Source organism: Microtus oregoni, unplaced genomic scaffold (assembly GCF_018167655.1).
Source record: "Microtus oregoni isolate MIOR12 unplaced genomic scaffold, Mior012 000012F_ref0000307, whole genome shotgun sequence".
Classification (NCBI taxonomy): Eukaryota; Metazoa; Chordata; class Mammalia; order Rodentia; family Cricetidae; genus Microtus; species Microtus oregoni.
In genome coordinates, this window is record NW_024543071.1 from 21,388,851 (window position 1) to 21,410,467 (window position 21,617).

General features: G+C 39.0%; 1 protein-coding gene across 1 annotated transcript in view; it reads right to left on the reverse strand.

Annotated features, from left to right (window-relative positions):
• Window positions 1-18,491, reverse strand: part of LOC121453779 (cytochrome P450 2C26-like) — a 37,875-nt gene extending 19,384 nt beyond the window's left edge. The window contains exons 1-3 of the mRNA XM_041660687.1: window positions 18,283-18,491; window positions 10,007-10,169; window positions 9,386-9,535 (exon numbers count right to left, since the gene is read on the reverse strand). Coding sequence (XP_041516621.1) covers window positions 9,386-9,535; window positions 10,007-10,169; window positions 18,283-18,450 — 481 coding nt within the window. The 5' untranslated portion in view covers window positions 18,451-18,491. The remainder of the gene's footprint in view (window positions 1-9,385; window positions 9,536-10,006; window positions 10,170-18,282) is intronic.
• Between the last annotated feature and the right edge of the window lie 3,126 nt (window positions 18,492-21,617).

The following is a 21,617-nucleotide window of genomic DNA, read 5'->3' on the forward strand; positions in this document are numbered from 1 at the left end:
AAGGATGAAAGAACTTTTCTTATGTGTAAACATGCTGTTCACAGATTAAATTTGATTTTTAGTCTTTCCTTTCATTTTATTTGGGGGAAAAAACTTGAAATCCTTAGAAATGAAATAATTAATGCAATTTTTCACATCAAGAACTTCTTAGGTCTTCCTAGACCTGGATAGAGCCTTGGACTTCCCACAGTACAGGGCACACTGACTTCTCTTAGGACTAGAGAGGGTTTGGGAGAGGGGTCATGGGAGGGAAATGGGAGGAGGAAAGGAGATGGAAATTTTTAATAAATAAATAAATAATAAGTAAAACAAAAAAAAACTTCTTAGGTAAGTAGCATTTATAGCAGTAGCAAAAGAAAGTGATTCATTTTCTACAAACACATACAAAAGAATTTTGACCTTGGGCAGGAATGACTGGCAGGATAAAAGACAGAGTCAACAGGTTAGCAAAAGTAGTTCATGTTTAGTTAAAGACTTAATTTAATTAATAAATAATTTTCTTGTTTTCTCTTTGTGCATCTTGCATATTTGTACTGTCATATGTGTTTTGATAGAATGTAATTCAAAACAGATGTGCCATGTAAGAAGAAATAATGAAGTTGTTTACATTTATTGGTTTACATACATTTAACCATTCCTAGAGCTTGGGAATAAATCCAATTAGATTACACTGGATAATCGTTTTTGATGCAATATGAATTTGGTTATAAGTACTTTATTGAAAAATTGCTCTTCATGTTCATCAGAAATGTTAGCCTATAATCTTTCTTTCTTTCTTTACTTTTTTCTTCCTTGTTCCTTTACTTTTTTCTTTCTTTCTTTGTTCCTTCATTTTTTCCTTTCTTTTATGCTTTGTCTAGTTTTGATATCATGAAAATACCAACATTGTACAAAGATTTTTGGAAGTGTTTCATCATTTTCTATTTTACAAAATAATTTGAGAAGTACAGATGATGGCTTTTTAAACAGATTATTAACAGATGAATCTGTTAGTATTAATCAACTACAACTAATATATATACACAAGACTCATGTAAGTTTAAGCCAGACCATATCACAGTATGAAGAGGGTAGGTGGGTACAAAGTCCCATCAGTAGTTAAGAACCTACTGGCACTTCTTAGCTCTCAAGAGAAGGTAAGTCATTTTTCTTTAAACGTGTAACTTCTCATAAGTCAAACATAATTCAGAAGAAATCCACACATACAGGATATTGCTCATACACCATCATAGAAGTTTCTGTTTACAGTAGATGATGACAAATACAGAGGCTACAAAAGATAAAGGTGCTGAGAATAGGCTAAATTCAGTTCAACCCTAAATATAAATTATGTACTTTACCGATTCCTCAGAAGACTTAGGGATGACTGAAAAAGAAGAGACAGAAAGATCTTAAGAACCAGTGGTGGTAGATATCTATTAGGAAATGGTGTCCTCTGGGTGCAGCAGGGCAGAGCACGATTGAACTCACAGAAAATGTGACAGGATGTACAAGACCTGTGCAAACCAATGCCAGAAAAGATCCTTTCATGGACACAGAATTTGGGCATGTTGTCCTACCAGTAACGGAGGAGTTATTGACAATTACTACCTTCTGGAAGAGGAAGGGCCAATTTCCTCCAAGAGCCCCTAATAAATCGATCATGTTTTGGTGGAAGGTCACACATAGAAGAACTTTTGACAAGCACAATTGTTTTTTAAGGAAAATTACAAAAAAAAAGTGTTTGGAAGAAAAGATGGGTATGTTTGAGAAGAATTAGAGGGAGAAGGATGAATGTGATCAAAATTGAGGCATCTGTGTAGGGCTAGTGAGGGGATAGACCGTAGAAAAGGCTATACTACCTAGTCTGCTTGACTGTCAAAATTCTTAATTGTATTCAGAATCATAACCCTATATGAATAGGTAAACGTAGTTACCGCCCATTATTAAAGAGATCTCTTTTTACAGTAAATGGAGATCATCACCGAAAGCCACAATTGGACATAATGCAGACACCAACAGATTTTGGCGCTCCCAGCATTAACTGAAACAAATACATCATAACTGCCACATCTATGACTTAGGGAACATCACAGCAGAAAAGGCAGAAAGATTATAAGAACTAGAATCAGCCCCAAAACCATATATATGATAACCAACAACAAAGATTACTCAAGAGGTTGTTTATATATGTGTGTATACAAACACAAAAAACACACAGAGAGACATGTGTGTGTGTGTGTGTGTATAACAATAATCAAACAAAAAGAGGCTATCAACTTGACAGTGGAGAAGGCATTAGAAGAAGGCACGGGAGGGCATCTGAAAAAATGATAGAATAAGAAAACAGGAGGAATTATGTAATTCTATTTTATTTAAAACATATTTTCAAACACGTACCAAATTCTGAAAGCACTAATAAAGTTTTTCTTACAAAAATCTTATAGGTCGCTTTCTTTCGCATGACCCAGCACCCCTCCCCAACCCTGCCCTGCTGTATGCTAGGACCAGTGCTCAACTACAGTCTTAAGCTCCTAAACTAAGGCGACCCACCCAGAGCAGTGAGTGCCTGCCAGCCCGGCAGGCCTCAGGGTCCCTGTAAGGGAGCCGGCACCTTCAGCTCCAGCACCAGGCTTCCTGTGCGCTCCTGGATACCACCCCCCCCCCCTGCTCCATTCATCCTGTTGGCCCTGGATCATTGGGCTACCGGCGGCCCTATTTAGTTGCTGAGGAATCCCATCAGGACGGGAACGGTTCCTGCTTCTACACTGAAGAGATATACACTGAGAGTCAATCACAGCAACGTCTGGACCAAGAGACCAGGCCTCTCCTGGCTCCATTTGAAGGAAGAGATGGGAAGGCGCCAATACAAGAATTCCTCCAACAATCTGAAAGGCAACATGACACCACCAGAAACCAGGGATCCCGAAATAAGAAGAATTGTACACCCTACTCCTGAAGAAATAGAAGAAATCGACTCAAAAGTGAACTATATGAAAATAATAGAGGACCTTAAACAGGAGGTGAAAAACTGCCATAAACAATTAGAGATTACAAACAAAAAGGTAGAGGAAATGAATAAATCGCTCAAAGACACGCAAGAAAACCAAGAGAAACAAGAAAAAGCAATCAAACAGGTTAGGGAAGCGGTTCAAGACATGAAGAATGAAATGGAAGCAATGAAGAAAGCACAAACCGAGGGAAGAATGGAGATGGAAAATCTGGGTAAATGAACAGGAATGACAGAAACAAGTACTAACAACAGATTACAAGAGATAGAAGAGAGAATATCAGACACTGAAGATACCATAGAAAAAATAAACACACTGATCAAAGAAAACAGCAAAACCAACAAATTCTCATCACAAAACATTCAGGAAATTTGGGACACAATAAAAAGACCAAACCTAAGAATAATTGGAGTAGAAGAAGGAGAAGAAGTGCAGCTCAACGGTACAGAAAATATACTTAATAAAATTATAGAAGAAAACTTTCCCAACCTGAAGAAAGAGGTACCTATGAAGGTTCAAGAAGCATACAGAACACCAAATAGGCTGGATCAAAAAAAAACATCCCCTCGCCATATAATAATCAAAACACAAAATACACAGAATAAAGAAAGAATATTAAGAGCCGCAAAGGAAAAAGGCCAAGTTACTTATAAAGGTAAACCTATCAGACTTACACCTGACTTCTCTATGGAAACCATGAAAGCCAGAAGGTCCTGGATAGATGTACTGCAAAAACTAAGAGATCATGGATGCAAGCCCAGACTACTATATCCAGCCAAGTTTCGTTCACTATAAATGGAGAAAACAAAATTTTCCAGGATAAAAACAAATTCAAACAATACGTAGCCACAAATCCAGCCTTACAGAAAATTATAGAAGGAAAATCACTAACCAAGGAGTCCAACAATGCCCACAATAACTCAGTCATCTAGAGACCTTTCACCAGCACAACTCAAAGAAGGGAAACACACAAACCCTACTACTAAAAAATTGACCGGAGTTAACAACCACTGGTCATTAATATCACTTAATGTCAATGGGCTCAACTCACCTATAAAAAGGCACAGGCTAAGGGATTGGATACGAAAACAGGATCCAACGTTCTGCTGTCTACAAGAAACACACCACAAAAACAAAGACAGGCACCTACTCAGAGTAAAGGGCTGGGAAAAGGCTTATCAAGCAAATGGTCCTAAGAAACAAGCAGGTGTGGCCAAACTAATTTCTAACAAAGTTGACTTCAAACTTAAATCAATCAGAAGAGATGGAGAGGGACATTTTATACTCATAACAGGAACAATTCATCAGGATGAAGTCTCAATCCTGAATATCTATGCCCCTAATATAAAAGCGCCCACGTATGTAAAAGAAACATTACTAAAACTCAAGGCAGCCATCAAACCACACACACTAATAGTAGGAGACTTCAACACTCCTCTCTCACCAATGGACAGGTCAATTGGACAGAAACCTAACAGAGAAATTAGAGAATTAATGGAGGTAATGAATCAAATGGACTTAACAGACATCTATAGATTATTACACCCGAAGAGGAAAGAATATACCTTCTTCTCTGCAGCTCATGGAACCTTCTCGAAAATTGACCACATACTCGGTAACAAAGCTAACTTACACAGTTACAAAAAAATATAAGTAACCACCTGTGTCTTATCAGATCACCATGGATTAAAGTTAGAATTCAACAACAATGCTACCCCCAGAAAGCCTACAAACACATAGAAACTGAACAGTCAACTTCTGAACCTTACCTGGATTAAAGAAGAAATAAAGAAAGAAATTAAAGTCTTCCTTGAATTCAATGAAAATAAAGAAACAACATACTCGAACTTATGGGACACTATGAAAGCAGTGCTAAGAGGAAAGTTCATCGCACTAAGTGCCCACTTAAAGAAAACAGAGAAAGCACATATTGCAGACTTAACAGCCCACCTGAAAGCTCTAGAAAAAAAAAGAAGCGGACTCACCTAGGAGGAGTAGAAGATTGGAAATAATCAAACTGAGGGCTGAAATCAACAAAATAGAAACACAGAAAACAATCCAAAGAATCAATGAAACAAAAAGCTGGTTCCTGGAGAAAATCAACAAGATTCACAAACCCCTATCCAAACTAATCAAACGGCAGAGAGAGAATTTGCAAATTAATAAGATCAGAAATGAAAAGGGGGACATAACAACAGACACAGAGGAAATTCAGAGAATCATCAGATCATATTACAAAAGCCTGTATAACACAAAACTGGAAAATGTAAAAGAAATGGACACTTTTTTAGATAAATACCATATACCAAAGTTACACCAGGACCAGGTGAACAATCTAAACAGACCTGTTGGTCGCGAAGAATTAGAAGCTGTTATCAAAAACCTCCCTACCAAAAAAAGCCCAGGACCAGATGGTTTCAATATGGAATTCTACCAGAACTTCCAAGAAGAGCTAATACCCATACTCCTTAATGTATTTCACAATATAGAAACAGAAGGGTCATTACCTAATTCCTTTTATGAAGCTACAGTTACTCTGATACCAAAACCACACAAAGACTCAACCAGGAAAGAGAATTACAGGCCAATCTCACTAATGAACATGACGCAAAAATCCTCAACAAAATACTGGCAAACCGAATCCAAGAACACATTAGGAAAATTATCCATTATGATCAAGTAGGCTTCATTCCTGAGATGCAGGGCTGGTTCAACATACAAAAATCTATCAATGTAATCCAGCATATAAATAAACTGAAGGAAAATAACCATATGATCATCTCATTAGATGCTGAAAAAGCATTTGACAAAATTCAACATCCATTTATGTTAAAAGTCTTGGAGAGATTAGGGATACAAGGGTCATACCTAAATATAATAAAAGCTATATACAGCAATCAGACAGCTAACATCAAATTAAACGGAGAGAAACTCAAAGCCATCCCGCTTAACTCAGGAACACGACAAGGATGTCCACTCTCTCCATACCTCTTCAATATAGTACTTGAAGTTCTAGCAATAGCAATGAGACAACATAATGGGATCAAGGGGATTCGAAATGGAAAGGAAGAAGTTAAGCTTTCGTTATTCGCAGATGATATGATAGTGTACTTAAGCGACCCCCAAAACTCCACCAAAGAACTTTTACAGCTGATAAACAGCTTTAGTAATGTGGCAGGATACAAGATCAACTCCAAAAAATCAGTCGCCCTCATATACACAAAGGATAGGGAAGCAGAGAGGGAAATCAGAGAAGCTTCACCATTCACGATAGCCACAAACAGCATTAAATATCTTGGGGTAAATCGAACCAAGGAAGTGAAAGATCTATTTGACAAGAACTTTAAGGCATTGAAGAAAGAAATTGAAGAGGATACCAGAAAATGGATGGATCTACCTTGCTCTTGGATTGGGAGGATCAACATAGTAAAAATGGCAATTCTACCTAAGGCAATTTATAGATTCAATGCAATCCCCATCAAGATCCCATCAAAATTCTTCACAGATCTGGAGAGGACAATAATCAACTTTATATGGAAAAACAAAGAACCCAGGATAGCCAAAACAATCCTATACAATAAAGGATATTCTGGAGGCATTACCATCCCTGACTTCAAACTCTATTACGGAGCTACAGTAATGAAAACAGTGTGGTACTGGCATAAAAACAGAGAAGTCAACCAATGGAATCGTATAGAAGACCCAAATTTTAACACAGAAACCTATGAACACCTCATTTTTGATAAAGGAGCTAAAAGTATACAATGGAAGAAAGAAAGCATCTTCAACAAATGGTGCTGGCACAACTTTATGTCAACCTGTAGAAGAATGAAAATAGACCCACATCTTTCACCGTGCACAAAACTCAAGTCCAAATGGATTAAAGACCTCAATATCAGCCCAAACACACTGAAAAGGATAGAAGAGAAAGTGGGAAATACCCTACAAGAGATGGGCACAGGAGATCGCTTCCTATGTATAACCCCAGAAGCACAGACATTAAGAGCAACATTGAATAAATGGGACCTACTAAAACTGAGAAGCTTCTGCAAAGCAAAGGACACTGTCACTAAGACACAAAGGCAACCTACTGACTGGGAGAAGATCTTCACCAACCCCGCAACAGACAAAGGTCTGATCTCCAAAATATATAGAGAACTCAAGAAACTAGACTTTAAAATGCTAATTAACCCAATTAAAAAATGGGGCACTGATCTGAACAGAGAATTCTCAACAGAAGAAGTTCAAATGGCCAAAAGACACTTAAGGTCATGCTCAACTTCCTTAGCAATCAGGGAAATGCAAATCAAAACAACTTTGAGATATCATCTTACACCTGTGAGAATGGCTAAAGTCAAAAACACCAACGATAACCATTGCTGGAGAGGTTGTGGAGGAAGTGGTACCCTCATCCATTGCTGGTGGGAATGAAATCTTGTGCAACCACTATGGAAGTCAGTGTTTTGGTTTCTTAGGAAATTCGGGATCAACCTACCCCTGGACCCAGCAATACCACTCTTGGGAATATACCCAAGAGATGCCCTATCATATGACAAAAGCATTTGTTCAACTATGTTCATAGCAGTATTATTTGTAATAGCCAGAACCTGGAAACAACCTAGATGCCCTTCAATGGAAGAATGGATGAGGAAAGTATGGAATATTTACACATTAGAGTACTACTCAGCGGTAAAGAACAATGACTTCTCGAATTTTGCATGCAAATGGATGGAAATAGAAAACACTATCCTGAGTGAGGTATCCCAGACCCAAAAAGATGAACATGGGTTGTACTCACTCATAATTGGTTTCTAGCCATAAATAAGGGTCACGGAGTCTACAACAGGTGAATCCAAAGAAGCTAAGTAAGAAGGTGAACCCAAGGAAAAACATATAGTTATCCTCTTGGCTAAGGGAAGTAGACCAAATTGCCGGGGAGAAAATTGGGATCTTGGGGTGGGGTGGGTTGGGGGTAAGGGAGATGGGGAGAGAAAAGTTAGAAGGGAAGGAGGTCGGGCCTTGGGAAAGCAGGAGGATTGGGATAAAGGAAGGTTGGACAGGGGAGCACGGAACCACAATTCTTAGTTAAGGGAACCACTTTAGGGTTGGCAAGAGACCTGACCCTAGAGGGGCTCCCAGGTGCCCAAGCTGAGGTCCCAGGTAGTTCCTTGGGCAGTTGAGAATAGGGAACCTGAAATGACCCTATCCTTGAGCAATACTGATGAATATCTTGCATATCATCATAGAACCTTCATCTGGTGATGGATGGAGATAGAGACAGAGACCCACACTGGAGCACTGGACTGAGCTCCCAAAGTCCCAATGAGGAGCACAAGGAGGGAGAACATGAGCAAAGAAGTCGGGTCCACGAGGGATGCACCCACCCACTGAGACAGTGGAGCTGATCTATTGAGAGCTCACCAAGACCAGCTGGACTGTGACTGAAAAAGCATGGGATAAAACTGGACTCTCTGAACATGGCGAAAAATGAGGGCTGATGAGACACAAAGGACAATGGCACGGGGGTTTGATCCTACGTAATGTGATGGCTTTGTGGGATCCTAGCCAGTTTGGATGTTCACCTTCCTAGATAAGGACGGAGGTGGGAGGTCCTAGGTCTTACCACAGGGCAGAAAACCCTGACTGCTCTTTGGACTGGAGAGGGAGGGGGAAAGGAGTGGGGGGAGGGGGAGAAGGGTGGGAGGAGGAGGCGTAGGGGGGGAGGAGGGGGAGGGAAATGGGAGGCTAGGAGGAGGTGGAAACTTGTTTTTTTTTTCTCCTTTTCTCAATAAAAAAAAATCTTATAGGTCAAGCACAAATCATGTTAGGTGATTATTAAATAGACAACACCAAGTAGAATAGATAGAAAACTAGGGTGTGTCTCAGTAGAGATAGTGGATGATCATGATAAAAACACATTGTATAAAATTCTCAATGTAGTTAATAATTTTTAAACAAATGAAAATACAATTTTAAGATCATGCTACAGCAGACAAAATAATTGATGAAAATTCTATTATACCAGGCTAAGAAAAGGAAAGTGTAAATTGCATGTTACCCAGGACTGTAAACATTGGCCTAGAAGAGTCCCTGTACTGCTTAGTTAACTTCCTCAAAGCTCTGTAATCCAAGAAAATGAAAACAAATATCCTTTGATTGGGCTCTGCCACTATTATCAATAGCAGTTATTCCATGATGGAACGATCCACAAAGACAAAGTACACTTGTGCTCCTGGAAATGCACAATTATTCAACTAAAAAGAAAATTAGCATGAAACATATATTCATCGTTTCTGATTTAAAAACAAAGAAAATTTTAGAATAGGTGTGATCAACATCACACATACATACACACACACCTTGACTAAAATGCAAATGCAGAAATCTGCACTTACCATTGGTTTTCCTCAGTTCCTCCACAAGGCACTGTGCTTCCTCTTGAACACGGTCTTCAAGGTTCCTTTTGCCCATGCCCAAATTCCTCAGAGTTGTGAGAGTGAAGCGCCTTATCTCTTTCCATCTGTTTCCATTGCTCAAAATAATGCCTAAAGAAATGGAAAAACAGGGTCTCTCCCTACTGTTTGCACTGGCTTTCAGAAATATATTCTCTTTAGAGGGATACCGTGCTCAGCCTACATATAGTGGAGAGGGCCTTGGTCCTGCTTCGAAGCAATGTGCTAGACTTTGTTGACTCCCCATGTGAAGCCTTACACTGTCTGAGGAGTGGATGAGGGTGTGGTGGAGGGGAAGTTCGAAGGAGTAGGAGGAAGAGAGGAAGTGGGAACTGTGATTGGTATGTACATTGAAAAAAGATAGTTTTTATAAAAAATAAAATATCATAAAAAATAAATGGTAAAGCACTAGAAAAATATTCTAGGAACAAATGAGAGATTTGATGGGTGGAAACCACAGAGAGGTCCAACCTGTACCTAGGGGAAGAAGTTCCACCCCTCCTTTCAGTCTTCACTTTCAACAGAAACACTGCATCCCTCATATGAACATGTATAGTAACTTACCAAGACCTTTATTAATTCTTTCACCCACTGGAAAGCTTCCTCTTCCAGCAAACTCTTCCCCATGATCAATCAGAGCTTCCTTCACTGCTTCATACCCATGCAACACTATAGTGGGTTTCATGCCAAAGTACAGAGTGAACACTGGGCCATAGACTTTTGAGAACTAAAAATAGAAAAGAAAAATGTAAATACTAGCAAAAAAGCCATGTTAATCTCCATGGAGTCAACCTCATTCACATTGATAATATCACACACTGTACTTTAATATTTTTAGTCAGGCAAAGCTCAATTTCAAATGGTTGTGAAGCCTATTTATATCATATAATGGTTTTACTGATCACCTTCAGAAAAACATATAATGATGGCCTGCCTGCACCAAGCAGGGTAGGCGCTTTGTTTGCGAGCTGCCCCTTCAGCACGGAGGCCTGATTTCTCGGCGCCAGGAGAGCCAGCATTGGGGTGAGATTCTGGCCTAGCAGCGCCAGCCTGGGACAGGGAGCTCAGAGGTTCTTTGTTCCCCTATCCTTCTTGGGATCTCTGCAGGGCCTCTACTACCGGCATACCGCCTCTTTCTTCCTAGACCACCCAGCTTCCATCCAGAACCCTCCCCACTTCGGCCCCACCGCCCTCTTTCGGCACATTACATCACCCAGCCCAGCCTGTCTGGGCACTGGGTCCGAATCCTCAGGGCAGCCAAGCAGGTGGGAGTTCCTTTGGTTCCATGGCCTGCCTGCACCAAGCAGGGTAGGCGCTTTGTTTGCTAGCTGCTCCATCAGCACAGAGGCCTGATCTCTCGGCGCCAGGAGAGCCAGCGTTGGGGCACCAGGAGGGCCAGCGTTGGGGAAAGCCAACATTGGGGAGAGCCAGCGTGGGTAGGCAAGGAGACCTGATCCACTAAAAGAAGATCCATAAGGGAGCATTTGGAAGAAGAGATGGGCAGACGCCAAGGCAAGAATTTGCCCAACAAGCTGAAAAGCAACCTGAAGCCACCAGAAACGAGCAACCTCACAATGGGAGGACATGAACACCTTAATCAAGAAGAAGTAGAAAAGATTGACTTCATGAAAGTGATTGACGCCCTTAAACAGTATGTAAAAAATGCCCTTATACAAATGGATGAGAAATATAACAGAAAGTTTGTAGAATTGAATAAATCAGTGAATGATACCCTAGAAAACCAGGGGGAAACAATCAAACAGATAATGGAAACAGTTCAAGACTTGAAAACTGAAATGGAGGCAAAGAAGAAAACACAAACAGAGGGCCGGCTGGACAGGGAAAATTTAAGTAAACAAACAGAGTCTACAGAAACAACATAACCAACAGAATAAAAGAGTTAGAAGAAAGAATCTCAGATTCTTAAGATACCATAGAGAAAATAAACACACTGATCAAAGAAAACAGCAAGTCCAACAAACTCTCATCACAAAACATTCAGGAAATATGGGACACAATAAAAAGACCAAACCTAAGAATAATAGGAGTAGAAGAAGGAGAAGAAGTGCAGCTCAATGGTCCAGAAAATATATTTAATAAAATTATAGAAGAAAACTTTCCCAACCTAAAGAAAGATATTCCTTTGAAGGTTCAAGAAACATACAGAACACCGAATAGGCAGGATCAAAAAAAAAACCATCCCCTCGCCATATAATAATCAAAACACGAAGCATACAGAATAAGGAAAGAATATTAAGAGCTGCAAAGGAAAAAGGCCAAATTACATATAAAGGCAAACCTACCAGACTTACACCTGACTTCTCCATGGAAACCATAAAAGCCAGAAGGTCCTGGATAGATGTACTGCAGAAACTGAGAGACCATGGATGCAAGCCCAGATTACTATACCGAGCCAAGCTTTCGATCACTATAAATGGAGAAAATAAAATTTTCCAGGATACAAACAAATTTAAACAATACACAGCCACAAATCCAGCTTTACAGAAAGTAATAGAAGGAAAATCACTAACCAAGGAGTCCAACAATGACCACAATAACTCAGACATATAGAGACCCTTCACCAACACAAATCAAAGAAGAGAAACACACAAACTCTACGACTAAAAAAGTGACCGGAGTTAAGAACCACTGGTCATTAATATCACTTAATGTCAATGGACTCAACTCACCTATAAAAAGGCACAGGCTAAGAGATTGGATAAAAAAAAAAAACAGGATCCAACATTCTGCTGTTTACAAGAAACACACCTCAATCACAAAGACAGGCACCTACTCAGAGTAAAGGGCTGGGAAAAGGCTTATCAAGCAAATGGACCTAAGAAACAAGCAGGTGTGGCCATACTAATATCTAACAAAGTTGACTTAAAACTTAAATCAATCAGAAGAGATGGAGAGGGGCATTTTATACTCATAACAGGAACAGTTCAACAGGATGAAGTCTCAATCCTGATTATATATGCCCGTAATATAAAAGCACCCACGTACATAAAAGAAACATTGCTAAAACTCAAGGCAGCCATCAAACCTCACACACAAATAATAGGAGACTTCAACACACCTCTCTCACCAATTGACAGGTCAATCAGACAGAAACCTAACAGAGAAATTAGAGAATTAATGGAGGTAATGAATCAAATGGACTTAACAGACATCTATAGAACATTCCAACCAAATAGGAAAGAATATACCTTCTTCTCGGCAACCCATAGAACTATCTCAAAAATCGACCACATAGTCAGTAACAAAGCAAACATCCACAATTACAAATAATATTAGTAACCGCCTGTGTCTTATCAGATCATCAGGGATTAAAGTTAGAATTCAACAACAATGCTACCTCAGAAAGCCTACAAATTCATGGAAACTGAACAGTCAACTACTGAACCATACCTGGATTAAGGAAGAAAAAAGAAAGAAATTAAAGTCTTCCTGGAATTCAATGAAAATAAAGAAACAACATGCTCAAACTTATGGGACACTATGAAAGCAGTGCTAAGAGGAAAGTTCATAGCACTAAGTGCCCACTTAAAGAAAACAGAAAAAGCTCACATTGGAGACTTAACAGCCCACCTGAAAGCTCTAGAAAAAAAAGAAGCAGACTCACCTAGGAGGAGTAGAAGACTGGAAATAATCAAACTGAGGGCTGAAATCAACAAAATAGAAACAGAGAAAACAATACAAAGGATAAATGAAACAAAAAGCTGGTTCCTGGAGAAAATCAACAAGATTGACAAACCCCTATCCAAACTAATCAAACGGCAGAGAGCGAATTTGCAAATTAATAAGATCAGAAATGGAAAAGGGGACATAACCACAGACACAGAGGAAATTCAGAGAATCATTAGGTCTTACTACATAAGCCTATATGCCACAAAACTGGACAATGTAAAGGAAATGTACACTTTTTTAGATAAATACCATATACCAAAGTTACACCAGGACCAGGTGAACAATCTAAATAGACCTGTTATTCGCGAAGAATTAGAAGAGGTTATCAAAAACGTCCCTACCAAAAAAAGCCCAGGACCAGATGGTGTCAATGCGGAATTCTACCAGAACTTCCAAGAAGACCTAATACCATTACTCCTTAATGTATTTCACAATATAGAAACAGAAGGGGCCTTGCCAAATTCCTTTTATGAAGCTACAGTTACTCTGATACCAAAACCACACAAAGACTCAACTAAGAAAGAGAATTATAGACCAATCTCACTCATGAACATCGCCACAAAAATCCTCAATAAAATACTGGCAAACCGAATCCAAGAACACATTAGAAAAATTATCCATTATGATCAAGTAGGCTTCATCCCAGGGATGCAGGGCTGGTTCAACATACGAAATCTATCAATGTAATCCATCATATAAATAAACTGAAAGAAAAATATCATATGATCATTTCATTAGATGCTGAAAAAGCATTTGACAAAATTCAACATCCCTTTATGATAAAAGTCTTGGAGAGATTAGGGATACAAGGGTCATACCTAAATATAATAAAAGCTATATACAGCAAGCCAACAGCTAACATCAAATTAAACAGAGAGAAACTCAAAGCCATCCCACTAAACTCAGGAACACGACAAGGCTGTCCACTCTCGCCATACCTCTTCAATATAGTGCTTGAAGTTCTAGCAATTGCAATAAGAAAACATAAGGGGATCAAGCGGATTCAAATTGGAAAGGAAGAAGTGAAACTTTCATTATTCGCAGATGATATGCTAGTGTACATAAGCGACCCCCAAAACTCCACCAAGGAACTCCTACAGCTGATAAACAGCTTTAGTAATGTGGCAGGAAAGAAGATCAACTCCAAAAAATCAGTCGCCCTCTTATACATAAAGGATATGGAAGCAGAGAGGGAAATCAGAGAAGCTTCACCTTTCACCATAGCCACAAACAGCATAAAATATCTTGGGGTAACTCTAACCAAGGAAGTGAAAGATCTATTTGACAAGAACTTTAAGGCATTGAAGAAAGAAATTGAGGAGTGTACCAGAAAATGGAAGGACCTCCCTTTCTCTTGGATTGGGAGGATCAACATAGTAAAAATGGCAATTCCACCAAAGGCAATTTATAGATTCAATGCAATCCCCATCAAGGTCCCATCAAAATTCTTAACAGATCTTGAGAGGACAATAATCAACTATATATGGAAAAACAAAAAACCCAGGATAGCCAAAAAAAAACAATCCTATACAATAAAGGATTGTCTGGAGGCATTACAATCCCTGACTTCAAACTCTATTACAGAGCTACAGTGGTGAAAACAGTGTGGTACTGGCATAAAAACAGAGAAGTCGACCAATGGAATCATATAGAAGACCCAAATTTTAACACAGAAACCTATGAACACCTCATTTTTGATAAAGGAGCCAAAAGTATACAATGGAAGAAAGAAAGCATCTTCAACAAATGGTGCTGGCATAACTGGATGTCAACCTGTAGAAGAATGAAAATAGACCCATATCTATCACCATGAACAAAACTCAAGTCCAGTTGGATTAACGACCTCAGTATCAGTCAGAACACAGTGAACCTAATAGAAGAGAAAGTGGGAAGTACACTACAACAGATGGGCACAGGAGATAGCTTCCTATGTGTAACCCCAACAGCACAGACATTAAGGGCAACATTGAATAAATGGGACCTCCTGAAACTGAGATGCTTCTGTAAAGCAAAGGACATTGTCACTAAGACAAAAGGCAACCTACTGACTGGGAGAAGATCTTCACCAACCCCGCAACAGACAAAGGTCTGATCTCCAAAATATATAGAGAACTCAGGAAACTAGACTTTAAAATGCTAATTAACCCAATTAAAAAATGGGGCACTGAACTGAACAGAGAATTCTCAGCAGAAGAAGTTCAAATAGCGAAAAGACACATAAGGTCATGCTGAACCTCTTTGCCATCAGGGAAATGCAAATCAAAACAACTTTGAAACATCATCTTACACCTGTCAGAATGGCTAAAATAAAAAACTCCAATGATAGCCTTTGCTGGAGAGGCTGTGGAGAAAGGGGTACCCTCATCCATTGCTCGTGGGAGTGCAATCTTGTGCAACCACTTTGGAGATCAGTGTTTCGGTTTCTCAGGAAATTCGGGATCAACCTACCCCTGGACCCAGCAATACCACTCCTGGGAATATACCCAAGAGATGCCCTATCATAAGACAAGAGCATTTGTTCAACCATGTTCATAGCAGTATTATTTGTAATAGCCAAAACCTGGAAACAACCTAGATGCCCCTCAATAGAAGAATGGATGAAGAAAGTGTGGAATATCTACCCATTAGAATACTATGCTGCGGTAAAAAACAATGACTTCTCTAATTTTGCATGCAAATGGATGGAAATAGAAAACACTATTCTGAGTGAGGTAACCCAGACCCAAAAAGATGAATATGGGATGTACTCACTCATAATTGGTTTCTAGTCATAAATAAGGGTCACGGAGTAAACAATTGGTGATCCTAAAGAAGCTAAGTAAGAAGTTGAACCAAAGGAAAAACATATAGTTATCCTCTTGGCTATGGGAAGTAGACCAAATTGCCGGGGAGAAAATTGGGATCTTGGGGGTGGGGTGGGATGGGGGTAAGGGGAAATGGGGAGAGATAAGGGAGTAGGGAAGGATGGGGGGAACTTGGGGGAAAAAGATTGGGATAAAGGAAGGTTGGATAGGGGAGCACCGAAGCACAATTTTTAGTTAAGGGCGCCACCTTAGGGTTGGCAAGAGACTTGAACCTAGAGGGGCTCCCAAGTGCCCAAGATGAGGTTCCCAGTTAGTTCCTTGGGCAGCTGAGGATAGGGAACCGGAAATGACCCTATCCTAGAGCAATCATTACGAATATCTTGCATATCATCATAGAACCTTCATCTGGTGATGGATGGAGATAGAGACAGAGACCCACACTAGAGCACTGGACTGAGCTCCCAAGGCCCCAATGAGGAGCAGAAGGAGGGAGAACATGAGCAAAGAAGTCGGGACCACGAGGGGTACACCCACCCATTGAGACAGTGGTGCTGATCTATTGGGAGCTCACCAAGGCCAGCAGGACTGTGACTGAAAAAGCATGGGTTAAAACTGGACTCTCTGAACATGGCGAACAATGAGGGCTCATGAGAAGCCAAGGACAATGGCACGGGGTTTTGATCCTACTTCATGTTCTGGCTTTGTGGGATCCTAGCCAGTTTGGATGTTCACCTTCCTAGATATGGACAGAGGGGGGAGGACCTAGGACTTACCACAGGGCAGGTAACCCTGACTGCTCTTTGGACTGGAGAGGGAGAGGGAGAGGAGTGGGAGTAGGGGGAGAAGGATGGGAGGAGGGGGAGAAGTGTGGGAGGAGGAGGAGGGAAATGGGAGGCTGAGAGGAGGTGGAAACTTGTTTTTTTTTTCTTCCTTTTCTCAATAAAAAAAATGAAGCTCAAAAAAAAAATAAATAAAATGTCTAACTGGTTTTTCATCAAAAAAAAAAAAAGAAAGAAAGAAAACCATATAATGGTTCAATACTCAGGTAGTTCTCATACAAGGATTACAATGAATTTTCACACCAAAACATTCAGCAGGACGCTGACCACTAGAACTCCATACAGGAAATATACATGCCTGCTGACTGCCCCCTCTGTCTCAGCGCCTGCCCAACATACCTACCATCAACCCTCCCATCTTTCCCACCATGTCCCAGTCTCCAACTCAGGCAGAAACTCCCTCTTTGAACAGAGGCCATTCCACTCCGACCTACAGAAGTCCAGCCCACAGGGGTGGAGACACTTTCCTCAACCACAGGCCACTGCAGTCAGAAGATCAGAGAAGAAACAGAAACCGAATAACAAACACACATACTACTAAACTCATATTACTATATTTATGAATTTAATGCTATACATCAGATATCTGGTGCCATATTTACAGGTTTAGATAAAGAGGAGATGACAGTACCTAAAGGACCAAGAATAGTCAAGTCACTCCTAAGGTGTAAAAAATGCTGTTTGAGATATAACAATAACTGATACCAAATTATATTATAGAATAATTGATAGAAACTGTCTGGTACTCACAAATATAGGCAAGTGGTCCAGTGGAATAGACAAAATGATGCAACAATAAAGCAGCAATGTAAAGGCCCACTTACTTTCAAAATACAAATCTGTAAGTCACTACAGTTGATTCTATTGAGGAACCAGATTTGGCATAATGCTACTACAAACACAGAGAGTGGGCACCAAGGGAGCTGCACCATAGGCATGCAATATTTCATGGAAAAAAATATTTCCTTCTCTGGCTGGATACAAACATCACCAAATATGTTGAAATCTTGGCTTCTCTGTTGCATTTCTTGTGTTATTCCTTGTCCTTGGTATTTAGTTAAATTAGGAATCAGTTACTTTGTTAGAGTGCAACATCAAATAGATGTAATTAGAATAAAATGTTTTTCTAAAATTCTATTATTTCATTATTATTAATGACTTATTGAATAAATCATTACTCACTATTGGTCTTCATCCAAAAATAATGGAAAAGATGTGTTTTTTTTGTTTTGTTAAGATAGGAAATATTCACAAATTTTGCAATTTTGTGGAATTTTTTGTTTTATAAAATGTGAAGAAGTAAATGTCCTTTCACCTGAAACCTCACTCATTACTGAATTCCCGACAATGGTCACCTAAAAGTGTCATAAGTTACACAATACTTCGCAAGAGTTTTGACTTTGTAATTATTTATAACTATATTGCCTCTGATACTAGATTTTCATCTAAAGCAACTGTCAGTTTATCTTCTTTGTCAAGGTGCTGGAGGAGCACAGAGAATACTTACATTGGTCAAGCACTGGCTGATGTCCTTCACATCTATTTGCAGGAAGTTGCCAAGAACTGGGAGAGGGATGGGGCCAGGAGGGAGCTTCGCTCTCTCAGAGCTCTGTCTCCAGAGTGAGAGGAGAAGCAGACAGCAGAGGCTGAGCACCAGGACCACAACTGCATCCATGGAGATCCTTCTGCCTGACACAGCTGTGCTCAGCCAGCATGGAGCTTTTATAACACTACCTGCTGAATCAATATGTCTTCTTTGGAACAGCACTGGCTGGTCAATCAGATAACCTTTAACCTCTCTCTTTCTCAAGCAGACTTTGTCCTTCTGATCGAAATAAAAATAAGATGGTCGTTACACTTTCCCCTCTTTACAGGGTATCCATTTGAATTTCTGGTTAACAGAACAGATTGGTGTTCAAATAGTGCTAATAAAAATAGAGTCTGTGCAGCCATGGGACAGATACACCTTACACCATTGACTACAGTTTGATGTTTCACACTTTTGGCTCTTTGCAGGAAGTCTGCCTACCAGCTCCTAAATAAATCATATGGTGGCTTATAGTTAGTTATAAATGTCCAGCTTTAGCTTGGCATGTTTCCTACCAGCTTTTCTTAACTTATATTATCCTGTTTACCTTTTGCCTCTGGACTTTCCCTGTTCTCTTACTTCTGTAAATCTTACTTTCACTCTGACCCCAAGGTAAGTGTTTGTAGCTGGACGGCTGCCCCCCATGTCCTTCTCCATCTCTCACTCCTTCCTTTCTCCAAGATTTCTTCTTCTATATAATCTCTCTGCCTGACAACCCTGTCTATCCTTTCTCCTGTCTCAGATCTTGATTAAACTCTCAGGTTTTCTAAACAGATAAAGTATCACAGCTTCACAAAGTTAAACAAATGAAACATGAGCAAAAGTAACATATTATAACATCATATTACTAAACAACAGGTCGCTATTTATATCATAATACACCTGAACGTTGTTTTGGTGGAAAGCAGACTCTCCTTAGGACTTCCCTCATCATTCAGGATCCAAAGCCAGGAAGCAAAATTTAACACAAATATCCTTTGTGGGGAAAAAAACAGTAGATGGTAACAGGCCTTATTGAAAATGCTGGAGAGTTATACCTTCATGGTTAACCTCCCTGAAGTCAGGCAGAATCTTAAAGTCCTGATCACAGACTGGTGGCTGTAGAAAAGGTATGGGACTACCACAACCCCAAAAGACAGACCAACCTTCTTTGTTCACCTGGCTTATATGTAAATATTCAACAACAAACTTCTTTTAATAAAAATATTACAGACATTTCCTCTCTGGCTCACAACGCGTTCTTTGAGTAAACAACAAATAGTGGAGCCATTTACCATGGCAATGCAGAGGCAGGGACATGGTGTTTGCCCCAAAGTCTTTCAAAGTAACATATCATACTCATAGGTGTACCTGAATAAATACACATGAATATGTGTATGTGCATAACGCAGACAGAGAAATTGTCTTGTATTAGTGATTTTCAACAAGTAGCTTCACATTTTTGGTTTTTGAAATTTTCCCAATTGTGGCAGATACAAAATCAGTTTTGCTGCTAAAAATATTTTCTTTAAACTTAATCTAGAGCCTCCTTTTAGGTTTGCAGATGGTGGTATGAAACTAGATTGCTAGTTAGTCTTTTAAGAATTAATAGAGAACAATTTTTAATTGCGTTAGAAAATGGAGCAATGTAGAAGATTTATATTTTGGTATGTATACAATCACTGAAGGGCTCTTTGGAATGGACTATTTTATTTCAAATTTGTCTAATACTAAAGCTAATTATGAGGGTATGCAAATGATGACAGAGCGGCATATGCCATCTCATAAGCAAACTGAAATGAAGTATGAACAGATAGTTTTGACCTCTCCAAGGAAATTTTGCTGTACTTGATAGATCTTTATATATTTTTCTTTCCTTGTGAAGACATAGCCAAAGAACGAAATGTCATTTTATTAAATGCAATTGCATTTGTTTTTCTTAGATTAGTATGAGCATATAAGCTGCTTATAATAAATAAGGATATTAAAGAACATTATTACACATCTATGCTTAATATTGTGTTCTCTCAGAACAACCAAAAATTCATGATCATGATTATGAGTGAATAAAACATGCGCAAGAATAATTTTTTAAAAAGCCATTGGAAGTTAAAATGTTTTGTACACCAAACATCTTTCCATTAAATAAATAAGATCAAAGAAAGCATCAAGAGTAATGCTCCACAATGAATATATAAAAATATTTTAAACATCTCTCTAATGTGAGACAAATTCATATGTAATAAACCAAAAAAGAAGTTTGTTCTATACTTTATTCTAAATGTTTATTCCGTTTTGTAGGCATCATTGATAGTAGATAAGATTCTAGGGTGGTATCCATGATCACAACCCTTGACAGTGGTCCTGTAGATGAATTACCTCTTTGGGTGTCAGTATGGCTCAGATAATCAAATGAGTTAAAATGCATCAGATCACGCCTCATCCCATGCTGAAACATTAATTCCAGCCCAGAAGATGGCCCAGATAAAGCAGTGTACCTGCTCCTAAGACACAGAATCTATGTGCTGATATTTGTCGTTTTAAAGCTATGGAGTTTATGATAATACTGTTACCTAGCAACCGATAACTCATCTAGCTATTTATGTAAATAGAGCTGTGCTGCATTCAAAGGACTGAACACTTTTTTGTACCTTAATTAGAGAACAAAAATATGCACATCTTAAAAACAAATCACGTAATGAATGCGATTAATAATTACAATATTCAAATGTATATGTTGTTGTAAATAACTGTTTCTAACTAGTCTAATTTATATTATGATCAAATTTGATAGAGATTTTGTTATATGATGATAAACATTCCTGAGATATAGTTCACTATGGATAATATATTAAAGAGAAGTTTTATTTTGCCAATGATGCAAAACAAATTTGTTCTAAATTTGTATTTGTTCAAAACTGTTCTTTTTGCTTTTGAGATACATGCCTAGCATAATTTCAACCCCTATTTGAGCACCGCACATTTAAAACAAGTGGGATTCTTTGCACAAATGAACCCTTTAATTAATTCACATTAATGTTATTGTACATGAAGGAAAATGAAATAATAAATGCTGTGAGCAAATTGCAATCTCAACTGCAATCCCTTCTTTGATACTCTTACTTGTTTGTTCAAATTTTTTGCAACTGCAGTGAAAATATTCTGTGCATGTCTCTCTAAGTTTAAAAATACATAATTCCTTGGCTGGAAATGTTGTTCAGCAGTTACGAGCACATTTTGCTTTTGCAGGGAACCCAAGTTCAGATCCCAACATT